Raw genomic sequence first — 25,584 nt, 5'->3', positions numbered from 1 at the left:
AAAATTTTACAATTTGTATTTACCTTCTGAACTTATTTAATTATATATATTCTCGACATTTAATCTAATAGTCGCCTTAAAAAAATGTAAGTATATAACGATGTATGTACGCATGCGCAAGACTCGAATTATTCTCTGTTTTAAAATTAATTGGAGCTCAATATGCGCATGCGCCAAGTCCGGGCATAACTGAGGAATAACATATCCTATTAAGCTCAATTGTGTGTATATATTAGAATATAAAATAAGCGTAGTAGATAGGTTAAATAAGGTTTTTGTTTATTTTCATTTAGTTATTACAACGATGATCCACATATTTTATTTAAAATTATTTTTTGTGTTAAAAATCCAAGTTTGATTATTTTTTAATTTTTAGTGAGTTTCTTATTCATTCTTTGAAATCGATTCAATTTTTTTGTTAAAAATATTTTATTGATTTAGTTTAAAGCTTTTTTGATTATCTATGGCCTTCATGGTACAATACCGTCAAAGTTTGACATTTATACAATATATTTATTTATATTAAAAAAAAAATGGATATTTATGTGAATTCAAAGGACGATGTAGCATTATTGACTGAAAGTTCTCTAAACTCAAGTCGATATAACTCTCATCAAAATACAGCTCGAACCTCTGGTGTAAACTCTAGCAGAGTAAGTTATTGTATTTGAAGTAACTCATTCCTGACGAAGATCTAATTTCAGATATCCGATTTTCCTGATACCATACATTATATTTCTCCAGCTAGCACAACAGCGAGGACTGAACATGAGGGTGATTTTGACTACCAACGATTTTATGTTAGCCCTTTAGTGGACGATCGAGAACTTTGTAAACCCAGAACATCAGTTTCTTCTTCTTCTACTTCGATATCTTGCGAGGATAATGTCCTTCAAAGGACCATAGCTATCATAAAACCAGAAGCTATGGAATTTAAAGATGTAGTTTTGAGGGCAATCGATAAAGGTGGCTTAAAAATAATTAATGTAAGAATTTACTATTTTGGAATGGGTTGGAAGTAGTTTTTATAAAAAATCGGTTTGTTTAAAACTGTTACTTATAATAGTATATGATTAACACATTAACCAAGTTCCTTATATTCCTTATATTTTTGGTTAGCCGTCGAAAAGTCTTATTTATAGAACATTTTTCTACTCTTCTTTGTTATCTGTGAGGGCGTAAAAACCTTTGGTTATAGTGTTATAACAATCATAATTTTTTTCAAGCCGCGAATCAAATTGAACATCGATGGTTTGCAATAATTATTTTCACTCAGTTTTAGGTTATATTGTTGAGATTATTATGTTATAATATTATAATATTATAATGACATATATCATTAATATATTATGCTGATGATACTGCGATTATAGCTGTCAGATACAATAGTGAAGAAGCCACACAAAAATTACAACAGGCGAGTAACAATATAAATAATTGGACACTTGAAAAATAAAAATTAACGAAAGTAAATCTGTGCATGTACAGTTCACCTACAATCAGACCGTACAAGCACCAACATCATGAATTAATACTATCATTCCATATAGCAACAACGCTAAATATCTCGGAATGAATCTTGATGCAAAAGGTTCGCTGGAAGGCATATATAAAGAAGAAAAGAAAAGAACTGGAATTGAAATATAGGAAAATGTATTGGCTAATTGGAAGAAAATTACAATTATCAGTACATAATAAATTGCTATTATATAAGCAAATATTGAAACCTATATGGACATACGGAGTTCAGTTATGGGGATGTTCTGCAAAGAGTAGCATAAACAAAATACAAATTTTTCAGAACAAAGTCCTGAGAAGTATTGTGGATGCACCCAAATACTACAGGACCGACTACCCACATCGAGACCTTCAGATAAACACAGTCAGTCAAGAAATCAAGAGAAATGCAAGGGGGCATAATGAAAAACTCCATTTTCATGAGCATATTGAAGTATTGCAACTTTTGAATTTCACCAGAACAGGACTCATACTCAAAAGAATCAAACCATCTGATCTTGTGTAGTGTTGTGTAATGAGGTGCATATAATAAAAAATACAGCAGTGACATGTATAAACATTATTTTACTAAGGACTGAGATAGGGCCGATGGGTTCTAGTTATATACCTAGAATTTATCATAAAGATAAATTGTAGGTTAGTCGGAAACCAATAGTAAGAATATAATAATTAAATAATAAAAAAATTAATATATTATATAATTGTATACGTTATAATATCGTATATATTATTTATAAATGTAAGATCATATTAAATAGTATTATTAACGGATATTCTCTGCGCATTTTCCAAAACTGAATTAATGTTAATTTGAACAATAACGAACTCTTGGAAGAATACAACGCCAAGGGTACATTTATGTTGTTAGAGTTACAGAAAACAGATTATTCCTTACTTCCTAATTACAGATATGTAGTCCATTCAAAGAAGTTTTTTACGTACGTCATCTACATTTGTGACGTCAAAACGTGTTAGTTCAGTTTGGCTTTGACATACAACAAAATTATATTCTAAATAAAATAATTAAACAAAAATACTGTTATTAAATATAATTTATTTTAACATTATAGTAAATCTAATACATATATTATCGAAGGACTTAAAACTACAATTAGGTACACAGTTATAATAGTTTGTAGATTAGGGTTGTGTTACATTTATATTGAACTCTAGGTACATTTCTATGTAGTTGTATTTCCTGGAGGCCTAGTCCACCTGATTAACAATTGTATATCCAAGTAACATAATTTACTTTCATTACCTTGTATGCTTAGTTCTTGTGTCCTTCGGTACAATGTTTCTTTGTAAAGATATTTGGATATCAATGTATTTCTCTTTAGTTTGCTCTGTTAATACCATATACATCTTTCTTGATGAAACTAGATCGATAATCGATAATAACTAATCACTGCATTCTCCTTAATGCATTTGCCATATCTGTAACACACTTACTATTATTTCTCTCCTAAGACATTTTAACCAAATGCTCATATATATTCTGAACAATTACTTCAATACAGTCACCATTACTTGTTTCCACTCTCATCGCCCGGTCTTAAAAAACAGCAGCATTGAATCACATCATATTCATAAAATTTCATTCAAGTGTATAACTAAGCTATTAATTTCTAATCTATCTAACGGTTGTTCACAATTCAATCATTTGTTAATTTCTTCTTTAATGTGTCTGATCGAGTTTATCCAGATCGATCTGCAATGAATTATTGATAAATGTTATGACTAATAAAACCTAATCAATTGTTATTCCAACGTTTACCAATTTTAATTGTCACTTTGCTATGAGTGACCGTTGTGTATATTTGTCCCATTTTGAAATATACTTGTAATGTTATTCATCACATCCATATCTGAACGCAACATTTTTTCCAGAACAACCAGGATCGTATCCTGAAGAAACGACCAACTAGATGAATAATCGTTCTTCTATTTGGTTGATTTTATTAGAAAAATTATTTGATAGCATAGGAATTTTAAAAAAGTCAAAGCCAAGCATTTCAATACAGATAAGAATTAAGTAGTGCAAAACAAACTTCTAAGCTAATATTCCATCGATTATCAGAAAGAGAAACTGGCAAAACATCATTCGGGAAAACGTCAGGTTCCTTTTCAAAAAATCATAGCAGACGCAGTACAATTCTATAATTCCTATATCAAATATTTACCGGAGACGTTACTCCCCATCAACCTCTCGGTATACAACTAAACCCCCAAAAGTGGTGAATTCATTCTGGGAGTCCTCGCACCCACCAAAACGGTAATCATAGCGGACACCGAAAATGTTATTAACCTCATTTCTATATCAGCAGTTTATTGGTCTAACCTAACCGTTCAAATGCTATGAAATTCAAGACTTATTGACCGGAAACTGATCTCAAACTCCAAAATAACTATCAGACAACTTAGCTGGAGATGAATCTATTGTTTCCAGATGTTTACATGCGATGGAATTGAACCCAAAAGGAAAGAAAGAAAGAATTGACTGAAAATACCATTTTGAACCCTTTCATTATCACAATTTCATAAAAAGGTTCCCTGTTGTGTATTATGATTGACGATGTGAAGTGGATCTACTATGACATGTCCAGGGCAGCTCCTAATAGACTACACATTGTTGATAGATTGGCTGCAATGCAGTTTCAAAATACTAAAGAAGCACAAAAATGTATTGATTATTGGATCGTTGTTAAACTAACATAACTCATTCGGCGCGGTACGACTACGCTGTCAGAAAAATAGGAAAAAGTTGTAGAAAATGAAGTAAAATATTTTAATTAATATTTTAGGGTGTTATATAGCTAAGCTCCGGCTCGGTGAATGAAGGTAAAACGAAATCAAATATTTATGGTTACACTATATGACTGTTATTTATTAACGTTATAAAATATCAAGAAAATACATATGGTAAAAGAGATGGCAGCGGTGTTACCTGATGACGAGGCTTGGACAGTCGATGGTGGCACGTTTGAACTGAACTATGGTCAGTGACTGAATGAATGAAAGTACCCTTCAATAGTCTTCCAGATAAACGTCTCGGAGTTGCCAAATATTCGTTATCATGTACTAGTTGGTGCTGTTGGCACCACACTCGTGTTCAACATCTGGGATAATATTTCTGGGTATTTTTGGAGACCATTATTCCACGATGAAAAATTTAACATGCCTCAAGGTCGCTACAATATATTTTATAACAATTTTTGTGAATAAATTCCTCTTAAAAATATTAGAATGAAAAAGAAAAGAAAGAAGAGATTGAGAAAATGCAAAATATGGTTAGAATACATGCAAGCATCTAATATTATTTACATTATGAGTCAGTAATAGTTAAAATAACGATTTTCTGAGATACTCGATTTATTTTTAACACGAATGATGCACATGGTGGTTATTGATACTATTGGCCAGTTTATGCAGTTTATCAAGCATGGTTTTGGACACAAGCAGTATTTTCGTTTCAGTCATATTTAATGTATTATTGCACTTGCACTTTTCATTCATATTATTGTAAAACAAAATATAATTCCTAATAATAATGTAAAAATAGAGATATACGGTGACTAGATGTATCAAGAAATGTAAAATAACACAAACACATTTATCTTTAATTTTAAGATATCATGTATTATGTTATTGTTATTTTCCTTTTTAGAAACGAACTCTTCATCTTACTCCAGAACAAGTTTCCGAAATTTACGAAAAATATTATGGAACGCCCGCTTTTCCATATATGGTAGTATCCATGAGTTCATCGCCGATATTAATACTTTCACTACAAGCCATTAACGCTGTTGAAAAGTGGAAATCTATGATAGGCCCAATGGGTACCCTAAGAGAAGAATGGTTCTTTCCTTATAGTGTCAGAACGAGATTTGGGATTTATGGTGACATACCAAACATGCTTCATGCTTCAGAGAACGCTAATACAGCCAAAAGAGAAAACAGATACATATTCCCTAAAGGTAATGATTTTACATTTTTTTTTAAGATATTGATGATATTTATATTCAGATTTAACCTGGACTAAGGATAATACAATAGTGTTAATATAGTTCGGATATATAAATGCATTAAATTAACTGTTTATTTGTTAAATTTTAGAGTCTGCTTTTTACCAAATAGGGTTTTTCCGAACTGGACCTACTCTTTAACGTGGGCTCCGAACCAAGGTGTCCTGTATTAACTAAGAAACTTATAACTATTGACTAAACTTATTAACTAGACTAACTTAGAAATCATCCCAGGAAATATCCCGCTTTATACAGCTTGGTCTTATACTAGCGTTATTGGGACCTTGTCGGATTTTACACTCTTGCCTTTTGGATAATCATAATCCTAAATAATAACAAACATAAATTTGCAATCATGTCCCAGCAGAATTCGAAATCGCGACTATCGTAAAATGTGATATATAGCAAAATGACTAAAATGTGATTTGTCGCTTTGATGAATGCCACCATTTCGCGACTATAAACTATACCAGTAAACTATAAATAATATATGATTGACACAGGCACGTGTTTATAAAGGGGGTAGTGAAGGTCCAAATTACATTAAATAAACATCAGGATATAATTCGTCGAGATAAGTCTGTTGTTACCTCTATATGATATATATTCTAAATGACATATATATGAATCTACATTTTTAAAAAATCATAACATTCCTCTGATAAACCCTGTGCGTATTCTACGAGGGTGGTTCAAATAAGATGGAGACAAACGCTGTAGATGGCGCGTATGTATGTTTTGAAGGTCGTGGCTTGAGTATGTGATAGCTGGATCCCCTATGAACAGTGTGGCATAGTTTTCGTCTAGAGCGCATGTTTCAGGCGCGTGCTACGATTATGACACCGTAGCGCAACGTATTGTTATTCGTTTTTTACTGTAGGAAGGCATAAAAAAAACGCAAATTTTGCTTGACAAAAAACGCTTAACGCGATACGCGGAGGGGGCGGTTTTTAACGCGAATCTTCACTACAGACTACACTAGACATGGGTATACTATTACACTTCCAAAAGCAAGACGTCGTCTAAAGAGTGGAGGAAGAAGGAGGAAAAGGTGCCAGTGCGAAGACAACCAGGTCTGCGGGTAAGGTTCTGTGTACGGTGCTCTGGGACCGGCGGGGCGCGCTGTACATCGATTTCCTGTGCACCCAACGTACCATTAATGCTGCATACTACTCTAACCTTCTGAAAACACACGTGAAACCCGCTTATCGCTCGAGACGGAGGAGCATTCCAGCACGAAGTGCGATTCTTCTCCAGGATAACGCGCGCCCTCATACCGCTCGATGCAATAGAGAAATTAGGGTGGGAAACACTGGAACACCCCCCTACAGTCCAAATTTATCACCCTGTGACTACCACATGTTTGGACCACTGAAAGAAGCCCTCAGAGATCAAAGATTCAACACCGATGACGAGGTAGAGGAGTTCGTGCGCACATGGCTGTCCGAGTTGCCCAAGGAATTCTTCAATCCCGGCATCAAAAAACTTCCAGAAAAATGGACAAAATGCGTAGCTAGTGAGCGGAAATACTGAAACTATACATTTTTGTAAATTTTTTCAATAGTAAATAAACGTGTCAGAGTATTTGTCTCGATCACATTTAAACCATCCTCGTATACAGCTCTTCAAATGTAAGGCAATAACTTCTTAGTGTTTGATTATGCATAAACATTCTGATAACTTATTATTCTTATGCAGTACTGACTATGATAACTTCAGTTATATATCACGTACATGTATTGTGTATGAATTTGTTCATCAGTTGTTATTTTCAATTATGTTATAATTTGTCACAGTATTACGCAGATCACTTTATTTGTATGAAACAAAGGAGTTTTTGAAACATCGGTGAAGTGGTTAAGAACTACTATACTGAAGTAAACAAGCAGTTCGGTAGCCTATTTCGCGACTATTTTGTAAAACTTTTCTTTTTTACACAGTTTAGAACAAACTCGTCTCTGTGCATTAGTTTACGCAAAGAGAGAAGATGGAATGTATTTCATTTAAAACATTGTTTTCTCAACCTTAACAACTCAACAGGCATATTTTGCATTGCGATATTAATTTAGGGTTCTTAGAATATTTTTAATACCAAAAATGCCTTTTTCGTCAGTATCATGTTCATAACGGCTTCTTTTGACTATAATTTCACCTTTGTTATTTTTGGTTCTTTGTTTTTTTTAGAAAATTTGTGGCACTTGAACATTTAAATCCATTTTCGTTTAGATCCGCAATGTTTTTTCTACTTTAGCTATTGGTGGATCACTCTTGCCATAACTTTGATGTCCGTAGTTTATTTGTCTTCATAAGAGCGCTATTGTAACAGTCTATTATTTTGGTGAATATTTTAGGACTTTTACGGCATTTAATAATATTTGTCCATTGTTTAGCGCTGTTTTTTTGAACTATATATAATTGTAAGTCATGATCATTAACATTACCTACGATAATTGGTAGTGGTCTGGGCATTCTTGAATCTCTATTTCGTTTAACTTTAAACTGCTCCGGTTAAGATCCTGGTGAATAATTTCCTTCCTTTTTTACTTTTCAATAGTTATCCAGCTACTTATCTCTGCAATTCTTCATCTGTTTCATATATTGAATGAGGTGAAATGTTTCTATTAGCCTGGTTATCTATCGTTGTTTTATCTTTGTACTATAAGCTTTGATCAGTTAATTGCAGTTGAACTGCATTTATTTGTATCTGCATAATGGCTAATGCAATTTCAAGGTTTTCACGCGTCGACTTCTAGCCTACATACTATAAAGTACTTGTACATTTTGAACTCTAACCAAATTAGACCAGAACCGAATTTTGTTCAGCTAAGTATGCTTCGCCTGATGCTGATATATCTCTTTGATCTGTTTTTTGTACGGTGTTCTTCATATTTCTTTTTCATCGATTGTTTCGTATTCAACAGTAAATGGTTTAAAACATTTTACAATTACCGTTTTATTGCATTAATCTTCTCGTCCAATCGCATTTTCACATTAATACAGTGTGGAAACTGTAATTATTGTGTGTTCTTTAAGGCCGTATTTGTGACATATATGTTGCACTCTTATTTCGTTTCACTAGCCGAACTACAAAAACTTTACGAAAGTCAAATGACGACTTTTTCATATTCTCATCGATTGCGTACTTGCAGTCGAGTTTTGCCCCGATTGACTGCTCTGAACGGCTTTCCTCTTAGAGTATATTATAGCTATGAAAGATTAAGTATTATTACCATACGTTACTCAAATCTAAAACAACAATCCATTCAATTGTGATTTCGGAATTTTAAGCAATAAATAAGCACAAGAATTTTTAAATTGATTTTTGTATTGTTGTTCGTTTATATTTAGATATTTAAGTTGCATATTGTTGAAGAATCATTTTGTCAATTAAAAAGTCAACAAATCAATTTGTGTAGAATAACAGGTAAATTGAAAAGTCTCCGGCCTACAACAGTAAAACACATTTTTTGGCAAAATTAGTTTTTTATTCAACATAATTCCCTTCAAGAGTGATACACTGATTATAGCGACACTCCAACTTTTCAATACCATTTTTGTAGTACGATTTGTCCTTTGCTTCAAAATAGGAAGCCTATTTTCGGCGATCACCTCTTCATTCGACGAAAATTTCTTCCCAGCGAGCATTCTTTTGAGATCTGAGAACAGGAAATAGTCGCTGGGGGTCAGATCTAGATAATACGGTGGATGAAAAAGCAATTCGACGCCCAATTTATGGATTTTTGCCATCGTATTCACTGAATTGTGACACGGTGCTTTGTCTTGGTGAAGCATCACTTTCTTTTTCTTCAAATTCAGCTATTTCGTCCTTCAAACGGTCCAATAACGCTATGTAACAGTCGCTGTTGATGGTCCTTTCTTTTTCAAGGTAGTCAATGAAAATTATTCCATGCGCATCCTAAAACACAGACGCCATAACCTTGCCACCCGATTGTTGCGTTTTCCCATGCTTTGGAGCGGGTTCATCGTGGCAGTCCACAGGGATGATTGTCGATTGGACTTCGTAGTGAAATGATGGAGCCATGTTTCATCCATTGTCACATATCGACGCAAAAACTCGAGTTTATTACGCTTGATCATTTTCAAACACTGCTCCGAATCATCAACTCGTTGTTTTTAGTCAAAAGTGAGCTCGCGCGGCACCCACTTTGCACAGAGCCTTCTCATACCCAAATATTCGTGAATGATATGATGTACACGTTCTGTTGATATCTTTAGTGTCTGCAATTTTATTCAATTTCAATTTACTGTCATTCAAAATCACTTTGTGGATTATTTTAATGTTTTCGTCGGTAACAACCTCTTTTGGGCGTCCAGTGCGTTCACTGTCTTCGGTGCTCATTTCACCATGTCTAAACTTAGCATACCAATCCTTGATGGTTGATTTTCCTGGGACGGTGTTCGAAAACTCGGCATCAAGCCAAGTTTTTTCGTCAACTGTATTGTTTTCCCTTCAAGAAGCAATATTTTATCAACATAAGAAATTCATTTTTATTCATATTTTCACAATAACAATCCGACAGCTATCAAATTTATACACGCATCTTTTGATGGTTAGGGCTAACTAAAAAATATATGGATTTAAATGTAGTAGCGCCATGAGGCCGGGGATTTTTCAATTGACCTGTTACACTGGCTTTTAATTAACTCGCTGATATTCTTATTATTGGTACTAATATTAAACTACTAATAAAATATTTTTTTTTGCGTAAAAATTACATATTTTGTTTTCATTTTAGATATATTAGAACCTATACCATCGAATGCAGAAAAAGTAAAGGACTACTTTGGTACATTCCTAAAATCAACACTTTTAATAGGATTAGTAGAAATTGTAAGAACAAAACCATTAGATCCTGTTATATCATTGGCCGAATGGTTATTGAGACATAATCCGTATCAGCCTAAGTGGCCTGATCGAATGCTGTTTATACCAACTTAATGCAACAATCGTTTTCGTATTTATAATAAAGCAATTAGTAAAAAACATGGTATTTATTTTTCATCAAAAAAGAACAATTATCTTTAAATATTATAGTAATATAATATGTACTTATACTAGAGATACAAAAATATGTAACATATACTACATATATTATAGTAATACAGTCACTAAATAAAAACAATGCACTTCTGCAATGCATCTTGGCATCTGTTATATAAGTCAATATCCATCTCCTGTAAATATAAATTATAAGATTCAATGATAAAATTATGCTGACGTACTTACATTTCTATAATTTGAAGTTTCAGTTTTTGACTGACCAGTATTTACAATGTTCTTGCATAAAATACACGATATGTCATCGCCTATGGTTGATTCTAAAATAAGAGTCAGAATCAGATCGAATACCAAAACTATAATGTACTCTAATATATACACTGTATACACTAATAATAATAATAATAATCAGTAGGCAAGTTGTTTCAAACAGAAGTAACAAATCATTATGAGGAACTTACCATTATCTTCAGTTGATTCTACAGCAACATCACTATTATATTCATCATAATCACAAAGCATTAATTTTGAACATATGATAGGTGAAGCGCCAAAGTTGGCAATTAAATCTACCAATTTATCTGAGTATTTATTAACAAACTCGCTACATTTTCCGAATGTATGTAAGTGTTTACAAACTTCCAATAAAGCTTCCTTAATTATTTCCTGCAATGCAACCATTTAAAATTATTGTTACATATTATAAGTTATTTGAATTATATACCTTGTTTCTATTTCCTTCGAGGATTTTGGCAAGTGCTTTTGTAACTAAATTACAGATAAAACATTCCAGTGGATCTTGTAAATCACCATCATCATCATCACCATATACGAAGGGACTCTCTAGCAGATGATTATTACTTTTAAATTTACAATCAGACTAATATAGAATAGACCGTGTTAAAGTTCATTTTTATTTATTGAAATAGTATATTCAAAACTAAGGGAGTCCAGAAGTTTCAAAGACCTTAATGTATATTACTCAATGACGTGATTTCAACAAAATGGGGACCTATCACACATCAAATACCGGCATGTAAACACATACGAGAAATATATCATAGAAAAATGAATTTAAAAAGGGATGATAATGGCCACTGCCACCCCGGATGTTTTTCCTCCCTATTTCTATTTATGGAGATATTCCAATATAGTCGATTTTCATTGTTTTTTATAATTAAATAACGATTTCGTTCAGAAGATACTCACAGACTCGCAGTTTGGAGGACATATTCACTATGTAATTTTTAAAAAAGTATAAATGTTGATTTACATATTAAAAGTTGATAAACGTTTAAAGGTGTCGTTTGTTTTTTTAAAATGAACTTTATTACTGCCTGCCTTAATTTTTGTGTTTAATTTCTATTATAAAAATAGTGAATATAATATATTTAACGAATAAAACATATTTAGATAAATTAAATTACCATTATTATAAAATGACATCTGGTTCTGGCGCGATGAACTTTCTGCATATTTTTCATTATAATTCAAAATTTCATAGTTACATACTGCTAACCTAGTACATATATCTTGAGGGTCTGTATATTGCATAATTAAATCGACCAATTTGTTTGAGTATTTTCTAACAAAACCATTACAAGTTTTATGGTTACGTACATGTTTACACACTGTATGTAAAGCATGTTCAATATTCTCCTGAAATAAATATATTTTCTTGGAATGATTTTCTGTTTTCTATAACCACTAGCATACCTTCGTTTTATTGGTTTTAATTTCTGTTATGACTCTTCTAACTACAGTTTTACATAATGCACAATCTGGGGGATCTATATGTATAAAAACAAAGTCAACATTTAATTATGTACTACTACTAATAATAATATATTATCAGTAGGCAAGTTATTTCCAATAGAAGTAACAAGTCATTATGAAAAACTTACCATTATCTTCAATTAGATAATCTTCAGTTGATTCTATGTCAATATCACTATTATATTCACCATAATCACAAAGCATTAATTTTGAACATATGATAGATGAAGCGCCATACCTGACAATTAAATCCACCAATTTATCTGAGTATTTATTAACAAAGTGGCTACATTTTCTCAATTTACGTAGGTGTTTACAAATTTTCAATAAAGCTTCCTTAATTTTTTGCTGCAATAGAAAAATGTTAAATGATTGTTACATGTTATTAAAGTTTTTTAAATTATATACCTTGTTTTTATCTCCTTTGAGGGTTTTGGCAAGTTCTTTTACAACTAATTTACAGATAAAACATTCCATTGGATTTTGTAAATCATCGACTTTACCATATACTAAGGAACTCTCTAGCAAATGGTTACTATTATAGCATTTAAATTTATAATCAAACTAATAAAGAATAGACGGTGTTAAAGTTCATTTTTATTTACTGAATTATTACATTCGAATCTAAGGGAGTCCAAAAACTTAAAGCTAATAGTGTTAGGTCCAAAGCTCCAAGAGCTTAAAGCATATTACTCAATGACGAAATTTCAAGATGGGGAACCTATCACACATCTAACCCCAAGCATATAGAGACACATAAGGGAAATATATCATAGAAAATTACATGTTAGTTTTTTTTAAATGAACTTTATTACTGTCTACCTTAATTTTTGCTTTTAATTTCAATTATAAAAATAGTGCATATAACATATTTAACGAATAAAACATATTCAGTTAAAATAAATTACCATTACTATGAATAGACATCTGGTTTTGGTATGATGAACCTTCTACATATTTTTCACTATAATTCAAAATTTCCAAGTTACATACTGCTAACTTAGTACATATATCTTGAGGGTCTGTATATTGCATAATTAAATCGACCAATTTGTTTGAGTATTTTCTAACAAAACCATTACAAGTTTTATGGTTACGTACATGTTTACACACTGTATGTAAAGCACGTTCAATAGTCTCCTAAAATAAATATATTTTCTTGGAATGATTTTCTATTTTCTATAACCATTAGCATACCTTCGTTTTATTGGTTTTAATTTCTGTTATGACTCTTTTAACTACAGTTTTACATAATGCACAATCTGGGGAATCTATATGTATAAAAACAAAGTCAACATTTAATTATGTACTACTACTAATAATAATATATTATCGGTAGGCAAGTTATTTCAAATAGAAGTAACAAACCATTATAAAAAACGTTTGCTTTTACTTTCAAGTATAAAAATAGTGCATATAACATATTTAACGAATAAAACATATTCAGTTAAAATAAATTACCATTATTATGAATAGACATCTGGTTTTGGTATGATGAACTTTCTACATATTTTTCATTGTAATTCAAAATTTCAAAGTTACATACTGCTAACTTAGTACATATATCTTGAGGGTCAGTATATTGCATTATTAAATCAAGTAATTTATTGGAGTATTTTCTAACAAAATCATTGCAAGTTTTATAGTTAGTTCTATGTTTACATACTGTATGTAAAGCATGGTGAATATTTTCCTAAAATAAAAGTTTTTGTATAGTGATAGTCTATTTTAATAGCAGACCCGTATATATACCTTTGTTTTATTGTTTTTAACTCTAAAAATTACTCTTTTAACTACAGATTTACATAAAGTGCATTCGACAGGATCTGGGGTGTTTGCTAGAGGAATAAAAATAATTTCAGTATTTTAAAATAGACATGAGATTTTAATAACTTACCAACTAAGTCATTATCTGTTTTGTATTTTAGTGTTTGTAGTAATTTTATATTATAATATGACACCTCGAAATCACAAACCATAAGTTTTAAACAGACCTCTTCTGAGCTTGCATATTGAAAAATTAAATCAACCAACTTGTCGGAGTATTTATTAACAAAACTAGTACATTTTTTAATATGAGTACGTTTACAAACTTTTTGTAAAGCATTTCGAACTTTCTCCTATAACACATAATTCGATTAGCAATGTTCCAATTCATATATTCCAACGCTTTTTTAAATACCTTTGTTTTATCTCCCTTGATTTCATTTGCAACTTCTTTAACGATAGTTTTACATATGAAACATTCCAATGGATTTTCATCATTTACATAATTTTTAAGTTTCTTGCTGTCAATAAATTCTAAATAAAAATATATATATAAGTCCCGGATGAGAATGATAAAAAATGCTGCATTTTACCTTGATTATTTAAGTGCGAACAAACATTTTCCCGAACAAAGCGTGTTAATAACAACTTAAATTGATCAAAATGAAAGTCATTCATTTTTGAACATTTACCGTCAAGTTGCTTTTCTAAATTGTAACAAACCGTATGTTGCAGCTTTCTTTTAGGTTCCTAATTTACATTAAAAATACGTTATCATAAAAGAGTATATAAAGTAACATTATATACAAGTATTTTATACACATTGTAAACTCTATACATAAATTCTATATTAATTCTAAAGCATAAGCATAAATAATATACTTTTCAGCATGCCAATTGCCGTATTTAAAGTAAGTTAAGGTAAATAATTTGCAATTGCGTTGAACCTTATTATTATGTAACAATTAGAACAGATTTTAATAAAAAATGTGAAATCTTAAGTAATCCTAGTATGAACAATTATTAAACAAACGTCATTAAATTAAAAAAAAACAGAACGACAATGTACGTGCTCTTCTGTAATAAAACAATTTGTATATTGGGAACCAAGATCTTTATTAATCAATTATTTTATAATTTTATCACAGAGGGTTAAAATTAGTGTGGTATCATATGTAGCTACACCTACTTTTTCAAAATAAAAACTAACATATTTTAAAAACTAGAATTACAGGGAACCATAGTGTAATTTTTGCAATATCTAATTGATACTATAAATTTATTGAGAAGGAAAGCTAATTTGTCTTAACAAAACTATTTGATGGATTACACAGAGCAACTGCTTCACATACGTGTTGGGAATTTCTACCTGTTGCAAGTAACGTAGTAATAGCAACACCGTTTTCTTTGATGATTGATTCACACTAAAAATAAATATATATGTTATAACTGAACCTACTACCTTTTTTTGTCCCTATGTAAGAACTTAGAGAAGATTAAATTAATTTATTAAAAAAATTTTTCGCAAAAAGCACAAAAAGTAGTAAGAGATATGTTAAAAGTATTATCGTTTGAAATGATTTAAAAATATATAGATATTCTGTTCAATACTATGAAAAGTAAATTAGTATTATCAACTTGTTTGTTATCAACTGTTTAATCTGTTATATATTATTCTGTCGTTGAGCGTCATCTAAATTATAAAACCTTATATTAAAATAAGGGTTTGTTGCTAAACATTAGGACCAAACTTTAACTATAACTTTGAAGAGTCGTTAAGTTTTTAAGTCGGCATAACCGAGGTCATACGGAAGTATCTGCATGAAAACTGCATTCCATATATACAGTAAACATTCAAATAAAACATACCATTCACATTATGTAAGGTATTACAGTTCATTTCATTCTGTTTAAACACTGACCCACTCTTGAAAAACTCTAATGAATTAGTTTATCACATAATAGCAATTGTCCCAATTTTGAAGCCCAAAGCCAATGCGATATTAATTAGCTTAAGCATATTAATTTCAACTTACACTTTGCTTCTTACTGAATGGTATACCACGACAAGTTTTCTCAAACACATGACCAATATTTCGGTCTACGTTCGGATTTTCCATAATAGTTCTAATAATATCCACTGTTGAGATGCACACGCCGCATTTTGTAACTTCTTCTGTGAGTGAAAATATATAAGAATACATGTAAAAAGAAAGTCAATACATACCTTTAACAATTTGTAATTGATCGGATTTTGGGCAAAATTTTATCATAGCACAAATCTGACTAGGTTCTAGTGCTTCTTGTAAAAGTACAATAATAGCATCTCCATATTGGTCAATAAAATTATTACATTCTGTTGCTACACTTTTTGGCATTACTTTGCAGATTCCAAGTACTACATTTTTAATCTCGTCCTGAAACAGCATTTGAAGTTATACATATATATATATATATATATATATATATATATATATATATATATATATATATATATATATATATATATATATATATATATATATATATATATATATATATATATATATATATAATGTATGCTATATATTAGGTTCTGAATAATATTCTTAGCAGTTCTTTGCTTAAAAACGCATTAATTGGAACAAATTTGGATAAGGTAAGTTTAATATATTTTTACAGCGTTTTTCAGTCTTTCTGACAACAATCAACAACGGAAGAGCAGTTTTTAGGTTATCAATTAATTTACTAATTCCCTAACTACCAGGTTCGTCCATCGATCGATGGACGAACCTACTACCGCCATGCTGCATCAATCTAAATAAGTGACAATTAAAGGGCTATGTGAGATTGAATGTTATCATGCGAGAGTCGTTTGTTTAAACTGCCCAATTAATGGGTCTACTTCATATAACCTCAACACTGATGGTTTAATTCCTTTTTGATCTCACCAAATGTATCAAATAACGTGTCTCTGTTGGCTAATCGCTTAATGTAATTCTTTATAGATGGTAAACATAAGAATACATTTCTGGACCTAATATAATGCATATCTAGAACTGCAATAAATGCAAAGATATAACTTACGTCAGTTTTTTTATCTTTTAATTGATCGTCAATTTCTTTCATTACATATTCGCAAAGGACACAAGACATATCTCCGACATGTTCAATAGGTTTTCCATCAATTGTGTTATCATAAATGGAGTTAGTCTCTATAACATTTATTTGGATTATTTAACAGATAGTTTTTTTGGTTATTACAACTACCTATATCGCCGCCATAATTGGTATTAGTAATTTCACCTTCGTCATTTGATTTAACAGGTGGAGTGGAATCCTTGCAGAATTTTAGATATTCACACACTTCACTTGGTTTGAAATCAGCTATGATCATTTCAACCAATTCGTCTGTATATGTTTCTATGAAATCATTACATTTCACCTTAAGACTTTCTGGTAATGAAAGACACACTTTCTCAAGGGCTTGTTTAATTTCATCCTATAATAAAAAAATATATATATATATTAAAAACCAAAAAACTGGAATGATAATGTATAACCTCAAATACTAGCACAAGTTAAGTTTTAATCGAACAAGGGATAACACCAGTCAAGAAGAATTAAATAATTTATAAACAATTAATGCTAAATATAAAAAGGTAATTTTCAGTTTCTGCATTTACACATCTGAAAGTATATTGAATTTTGTGAATAACTGCAAAATAAGACTCTAAAATACCTTGCTTGTTTTTCCTTTAACAATATCTTCAATTTCGGTGACGATGGCCAAACAAAATGGGCAATTATCAGATGACTTTGCATTCATAAAAATATCGACATCTTTGGCTTTATTTGATGGGCACACTCGAATCATTGGACATACCTGGGATGGATCAATTTCTTGTGCCAAAATAGCAATTAAGGCTGGTTCGTAAGTATCAATAAATTCAATACATGTAGCATTGACCGAACGAGGTAATTTTTCACATGCTTCGTCTATAACTTTTTTGATATCGGCCTATTTAACATTTAAATTATTATAATTTAACATAGCAATATATATGTTAAACTTACTTCTACTGATGGAGTACTAATAGCAACTTGACAATAATGGAGAAAATATTGACAGAACATGCAAAGTTGTTCATTATACACAGAATGGCGTGGTGTTAGCAAATCAATTGGTAACTGCATCTGTTCAGGAGATCCTACATAAAGCATATTATTTGGACGGATATCCTAAAACAAATTTGTAATAAAAATTAATTTGTGTATTCCTTTCTGCACTGTACTCATGTATGTGTTATGTCCTAAATATGACATAAATGAAGAAAGATAATAGTCTTTAAAAACATAATGATAGGAATATGTTAATGGCTTATTAATAAAGCAGATTACTTTCAAAATATTATTAATCTATGTTGTTAACAAATATTTTCACTTATACAAGAAGAAATTGATCATGTCCAACCAACCAGTTGTAATCCAAGATCAGTCTAATCCAATGATAATAGTTTAGACAGAGAGATCTTTAGTAAATGATTATAAATATAAGGAAAAATAGAATGGGGAAACTTAAATTTAAGAAGTTATGTATATATGTTTTTATATAATGATCAAAGGCTTATTGCAAACTGGCTCTATTTCCGAACAATTGTAAAATGTTTGATTAACTACAAAGCGGATTTCCAAAATACCGGATAAATGTAAAACTTAATACGGGTATTAATTCACAAAAACTATAACTTTAAATAAAATTCCAATTAGTTATATTAATAATCTTATGGATTAAAGAATGTTAAATATCTTTAGAAAATTTCATTCAAGTTTCGAAAGTTTAATCAAAATAACAACAGTACACAATATCATTCATGCGAAGCGTGAGCCCGTTATTAGTGAACTTTTCACCTCTTTGAAAACTAATTAATCTAATCTAATCTTGATTAAAGAACGAAGGTTGATGGATGCCTCGATCCAGCATAATTTCAAAATATATTTTCATTCATTTTCAGTAAAATAAATTCAGTAAAAGACTTCAAAAAATAAATAAGGAATTCTTCAAGGAGGACTTCAAAGTGATTAGTTGGTAGTAGTTAAAATAATATTATAAATAGATAAATAGGCTTAGGTAGTGTTAAGCTAAATTGTGTGTATATAGATTATAAAATACATGTAGCAGATAGGTTAAATAAGGTTTTGTTTATTTTTATTTAGTTATTACAACGATTATTATGTACATATTTTATTTTAAAATGTATTTTTTGTGTTAAAAATCTAACCTTGATTAATTTGTAATTTTTAGTGAGTTCCTTATTTATATTTTGAAGTTTTTTGTTAAAAATATTTTATTTTTTTCTTTTTAGTGTTAGATTTTTTCGAAGTCGGAACCTGGAACCTAGAAATTGCGAGTAAAAAACAAAATCAAACGTAAGATAATTTATCAAAAGCGGCATCAGTAAACATTGATCACCTACAACAACTTAAGGAGGATTCTTCTAACTGGTGTGAAGGCAGTTTTCTCATCAGATATGCCTAAGTACGGTACTGCACTGCATCCATACTTAGTTCAAGAATGAGTTACAATTAAGAATCGTTGCTGTTGCGACCTCATTGCACGACTCGACCAAAAATTTAATTAGTCTATCATATACATATAAGACATACATATCAGATCTAATGGCTTTAGTCCGGATAGCAATAAAAGTTTAATCACTTACGTTTACTTTCTAAAAGGTAAATAGAACTTAAATTAATTCTTTATTTAAGTGATTGTTTTCATAAAATTGATTACATATTCTACTGTAGTCAAGTTAAATAAAACATTTACAGCTATTACTGATTGTCAATTTTAAAAGAGGTTGCAGTAAGTACTATCCTGATTTTGTATAATGAGTAAGTACTAGTCTTGTATATATTTGTTTTTATGCGTTTTAGAACATTAATATGAAAAAAGACATATGATAATGCCATTATGTCATAAAAAGTCAACACTGAATTACTAATTTAAAAGTATACAACAACCATGAGAGGATTGCAAAGGTTACTTCTAGTTTGGGAAGGAATTAACTGCAACTTTACAACTTACAACTTAACCTTTAAGGGAGAGATTCTTAAAAGACCCCAAAGAAAGCCCTTGGTTAAATTAACTAACTTGTTTAATGCTTGCATTTGGTTAAGCTATGTACTAGATGCATCAAAAATTGCTGAAATTATAATGACACCAAAACCAAAAAGCTGCTCAACAATTGACCAAGTATTTACTGCAACCAAAAATACTCGAAACATACGTACATTGCTCGGAAAATTTAGACAAACTAATTTCTAAGATATCGATAAGATTCCTTTTAAAGCCTGAAAAATTAGATATAAAATCGATATATAACTACCGGTCAGGTTGCGAGACAGACGGTTAAGTCAGCTTACTTTCTCGATACAAGGTACCCAAGGGAGAAGCTATGGAGGATAAAATGCGATGTATTAGTCTAATCTACCTCTCAATCTTCGAACAACACACGCAGAATAGTCTTGAAAAACACGTACAGCCTTTACAATCCTCGCAGAATACACACAGTCTATATGCAGTCTCCATTAACAGAGAACATTAAATAATCGGTTAAAGGAGCGCATAGTTGGTGTCACGTTGACAATGTGAAGGTTGTCGTCACTAATCGTGTATACCTGTCTATCCTTGTAATTAATAAGTTTAGTTAATATAATTAATAGTTAATTTTCTTTTTATAATCGGGAAGAAATATACACGCAACAGATGTAACTGAAACATTTCTAGAAAATAAGGATGTGTCCTGTTGTCTTTTTCAATGTTGCACAGCACACGAAGGCGTTCTATATATATATATATATATATATATATATATATATATATATATATATATATATATATATATATATATATATATATATATATATATACATATATATATATATATATATAAAACTTTTTTTGATTAATCGATACTTCCGTGTTACACTTAAAGGAACATACTCTGATCTCAAACCTATAAGGGCTGGCGTGTCTCAAGGAAGTGTGACAGTGCCAGTGCTTTATCACTTTTACATCAGTGATCCCCCTACAACATTATATAACACAATTGCTACCTTTGCTGATATGGCAATATTAGCAGTAGCATAGAGTGTAGAGAACTCAACACGGGAGCTCAAATATTTTCTTGGTAAAGTTGCTATATGGACTAAAAAATTGCGAAACAAATTGAATGAAGCAAAATATACACGCACTAAATTCATAAATAGGACCATGCCGCAAAGTATCTTTATTAACGGCTTGCAAGTCCATATGCCAACACAGCAAAATGCCTTGTCATGATCCTGGATGCCACACTCAGACAAAAGATGCTTATAAAAAAGAAGCGCGATGAACTTAACATCAAGTTCAGGAAAGTGTATTGGTTGCTTGGCCGAAACTCCCAGCGATCAAACCTACAACAAGCTTATTTTATATCTGCAGATACCGAGACTAGTCTGGAGCTATGGAATTCAGTTGTTGAGCTGCACCAGTGACGACAATATTCAAGTAATTCAGATGTTCCAAAATAAAGTGCTAGTGTATTGTGAATATGCCTTGGTATGTATTCATTTATGACCTGTATGTCGACATAGAAATTAGTATGGTTAGCCCTATCAGAAGATTTGTGAATTCCCATCAAAGAAGACTCCAGAAACGTGCAGACATCTAAACGGAAAAATCTTGTGATCTTGCAAATTTTAGAACACTATATAATTCAGTGGAAAATATATTAGTTGTTAGTAGGTTAAGACAGATTAAATTTAATTGCTAGTTATATTACTAGTTTAGAAACAGTAAATTTTAAAAAAAGTAAAAAAATATACAATAATACAACTTCTTGAAATCCCGAAAATACCATTATTTATCTCAATTCGGTCACAAAATATAGGTTTTGAAAAAATATATCTACATTGCAAGTTCATACCACAAAAGCAATATTGATAAGACATACCTTTAGGGTTTTTATTTCATGGGGAACTACAGAAGATTCAATGTGTAGTCTTTTGGCAATTTGAGCAGTATCTTCTAACAACAGTGGTGCAATGGGATGCTGAAGCTGATTAAAGATATATTTGCAGAGAACTATATATATATATATATATATATATATATTATTGGTATATTTAAATATTTCACTCACTTGTTTTCCATTTGGACATATTCCAATTACATCACATGCTGCTGTAGCATTCAATTCCTTTACCAAATAGTTATATAATGTATCATAATACTCTTTTACGAAACTGAGACACTCATCTTTGAACGAACGGGTTTGTTTACATAGGCCTTCTAAAACTTGCTTGAATTCCATTTCAGTAGTATTGGCTATCAGGACTTCACGAAGGTGAGTAACCAATTGTTTACATAAATCACATGGGAGATCATCTTTTCCCCTAAAACAATTAGTCTGTTCTTAGTAAACAGTATTATGCTGAATATACTGGAATACATACTCTGGATGTACATAGCCAATTTTAGACATAGGTGTAATTTCTACTTCATGCTTGTGGAAATTCGTATAACACTCGCCGGAAAGCAAGCAAACATCATTAGAGTTTAATTTTGCCTTAAGAAAACTATAAATATCAGGAAAATGTTTAATAACAATGTTGGTGCAGGCATCAGAGTAGCTGCTGAACTTTCCACAGAACTAACAGAAAAAAAAAGTATTAATAAAATTAAACACAATAATAGTAATTATCAAAATAATGTAAATACAATTATACAAATTTACAAACCTCTAACAGATCATTCATGAATTCAATTTGTGTTAAATCATTAAATTTCTTGACTACAATATCCATAACTGTATTGCAATTTTCACATCTGTTCCTAGTATTTTCAGACACTGTCAGCCCTTGTAAATCTTCACCTGCTTCAGTTAATAGTTGATGCACTCTTGGATTATTGCATAAGCCTAAGAACAATAAATATTGAACATATAAACAATCATATTACATATAGATATTATATTACTATAAATATAAATGATAATTAAAAAATATTACCAGCCACAGAACAAACTGCTGCCGGATTCATTTCTGAAGCTAAAGTTTCTATAAGATCAGGAATATAATTATCAGCAATTTTATCACATTCTATAACAATTGGTTTAAGACGAAGCAATGCACACGATCCTTCAAATACTTGCTTGATAAGTTCCTAAAATAATATTAATAAATACATTATTATTAATTTTTTATATTGGCTATATTTTACCATTGTATCATTACTTTCCAACTGATCTCTAGCTTCTTTAACCATTTCTTTACAAGTATCACAGATACTGGTGGTATCTGGTGGTAGGTTTTGATGAATCCAAACTGTCTGGATACAGTGCTTGGTAGCATGGCAGTCAGCAGCATTGCTATATTATTTAAGAGATTCAATTATTTTGTATATATAATTCTATATATTTAAACAAGTACATAACATTATAATATTCTAGCTGCAAAATAAAGTTCACTTAATTTATATTAATAGTTATTTACCAAGTAATGGAACATTTAAATAATTTAACTGCCATACAAATAGCTCAAAGAAATTTATTATTTTATTTTGTGCCAGGATTTTTAAAATTATATCTCAAAAATGTTCATATTTCAAAAGATAAGGTTATCGTGTTGTGGTTACTCATATCAAAATATGTTTCCAATATGAATATACATTGATACTGAATTCACGCCACTGTATATAAAACAATATTATCTGTTCTAATTATTTCTTGAGTTAGTTTGCCTTTACATATTAATATTAAAATAAATTTTACTTTTTAATGCATTTTTTCTGATACAATTTTTATTTTTATTTTTATTAAATATTCTTGTAAAAATTTTAACAACGCATGGAATATTATAATGATGTATAATACATTTGATGCGTTTATTATTGCCTTTACTAATTTGTGAAACATTATTATTTACTTACGTTAAATTCTGACACCAGTAAGATGGCCCGTAAGTGCACTGTTTCTCCCCAAGAAGATGAACTTGCTTTTTGTAATGCCTTGGTGGCACAAAAACACCGTTTGCTAATAACAATAAAGTTATAAACTCATATTTGATAAATTATAATAGTGTAATATGAATGATGTAGGTGTACATGAAAGTAAGAATAATTATAATACTTATTTTTTATTAATTATTTTAAATATCTAAAACAGAAATCTTTACATTTCATAACAGTAAAATATTTAAATGGTGATTAAGCTTGAACAGATTAGTTATCATTTCTTTTATGACCAAAGGTTATATAAAATTATTAGTCATAATTGATATAAAGATAAATCGAAAACAGGTTGGATTATTTCTTCATGCCAATTTTCATGAATCGTTTTGTTTTATAGTGAAACAAAGACGCATTTATTTAAAACACAAACATGAGAAATAAACAAAGACTACTGTATGCCTGCACTGCGTGTTGCATTACAGTTCTATGAATCATATACAAACTAATTAATTTGTATACAATATATATAAATAAATATATATATATATATAAATTTATCATTTCAATTTTAAACAATTGTTTAATGAAATAAGAAAGTCTAGGAGAAATGTAGTAATTGTAATCAATTGTTGTATAATTCAATAATAAAATGGCATCAAACTCTTGAATTTAGAACTTACCGAGAACACAAACTAGTGCTATGAAGATTAATGTCTTCATATTTACTCTTCGTTCTATAACTAGATTGAATTAATTCGATTAAACCAAACAAAAATATTTTCAAACAAACACTAAGCGAACGTCAGACCGAACAAAACATCTGTCGTTTTGCTTCTCCTTTTAAACCGATTTTGCCGGTGTTGTCATATTTTCTGTTGCGTAGCTATAATATTACTTTAGACCACATTTAGAAGTTAAAAGTTCATATAATTTTATGCAATTTGAACGAATAGCGGCAACATTGGACTATTCCCTATTTTTATTTTCAGATTTAAGTCGTTGTTAAAAATTACAGGAATTCATCAATTACAATATTTAATCCTATGAAATATTAATCATATATAATATTATATAAATATAAATAAATTAACTAATATTTTATTCTTATTTATATATTGTAGCATATCTTCTAATTATGTTAAATATTAATACTATATTTTTAAAGCCCTTAAAGCAAAGCTGTTTGGATTTGCAACACTAGCTAAAATTATAGATATACACCAATAGTGTAATAATTTATTACCATACTATAGAAATACAAATATATTCGAAAATGCCTAAATGCCAAAATTATAATTAGGGTAAGTACAAGAGAATCACCTAAAAATAATTTTTGGTAATCTTATATCCAATTAAAATTATCAGTATACTAGCTGACCCGACAGACTTCGTCCTGTCAAAAAGATTTGTAATGTGGCAGTTTTTGTGCCTACGTATTTTAAAAAATTCTCCTGAACAGAACTATCACCCTGGTGATAGGGCGTTGTGAATAAAAAATAATTAAA

The 25,584-nt window shown here is 30.3% G+C and overlaps 2 protein-coding genes across 2 annotated transcripts; one reads left to right on the top strand and one right to left on the bottom strand.

Moving 5' to 3' along the window:
* Positions 1–523: 523 nt before the first annotated feature.
* LOC143190132 (nucleoside diphosphate kinase homolog 5) lies at positions 524–10,532 on the top strand. Its single transcript, XM_076394257.1, has 4 exons — positions 524–653; positions 705–986; positions 5,186–5,495; positions 10,301–10,532. The coding sequence occupies exons 1-4, from the start codon at positions 534–536 to the stop codon at positions 10,501–10,503; spliced, it is 915 nt and encodes a 304-aa protein (XP_076250372.1). The 5' UTR covers positions 524–533; the 3' UTR covers positions 10,504–10,532.
* A 5-nt stretch (positions 10,533–10,537) lies between these two features.
* On the bottom strand, positions 10,538–24,926 carry Sap-r (prosaposin). Its single transcript, XM_076394237.1, has 29 exons — positions 24,760–24,926; positions 24,059–24,161; positions 23,351–23,498; positions 23,140–23,293; positions 22,870–23,048; positions 22,585–22,781; positions 22,272–22,524; positions 22,083–22,187; positions 18,163–18,327; positions 17,828–18,106; positions 17,356–17,587; positions 17,173–17,300; positions 16,334–16,523; positions 16,143–16,282; positions 14,700–14,856; positions 14,522–14,640; positions 14,237–14,459; positions 14,092–14,177; positions 13,801–14,032; positions 13,537–13,610; positions 13,248–13,479; positions 12,748–12,860; positions 12,468–12,687; positions 12,280–12,353; positions 11,991–12,222; positions 11,288–11,406; positions 11,025–11,229; positions 10,792–10,883; positions 10,538–10,739 (listed from the first exon to the last, which is right to left on the bottom strand). Exons 1-29 carry the CDS (start codon positions 24,797–24,799, stop codon positions 10,674–10,676), a joined length of 4,557 nt encoding a protein of 1,518 aa, XP_076250352.1. The 5' UTR covers positions 24,800–24,926; the 3' UTR covers positions 10,538–10,673.
* Between the last annotated feature and the right edge of the window lie 658 nt (positions 24,927–25,584).

The sequence above is a fragment of the Rhynchophorus ferrugineus genome, unplaced genomic scaffold, assembly GCF_030347505.1.
Source record: "Rhynchophorus ferrugineus isolate W39M unplaced genomic scaffold, kcgeb_rfMv2 rfM2, whole genome shotgun sequence".
Taxonomy (NCBI): Eukaryota; Metazoa; Arthropoda; class Insecta; order Coleoptera; family Curculionidae; genus Rhynchophorus; species Rhynchophorus ferrugineus.
Note: the sequence above shows the minus strand (reverse complement) of the source record. Positions and strands in the feature narration are given on the sequence as shown.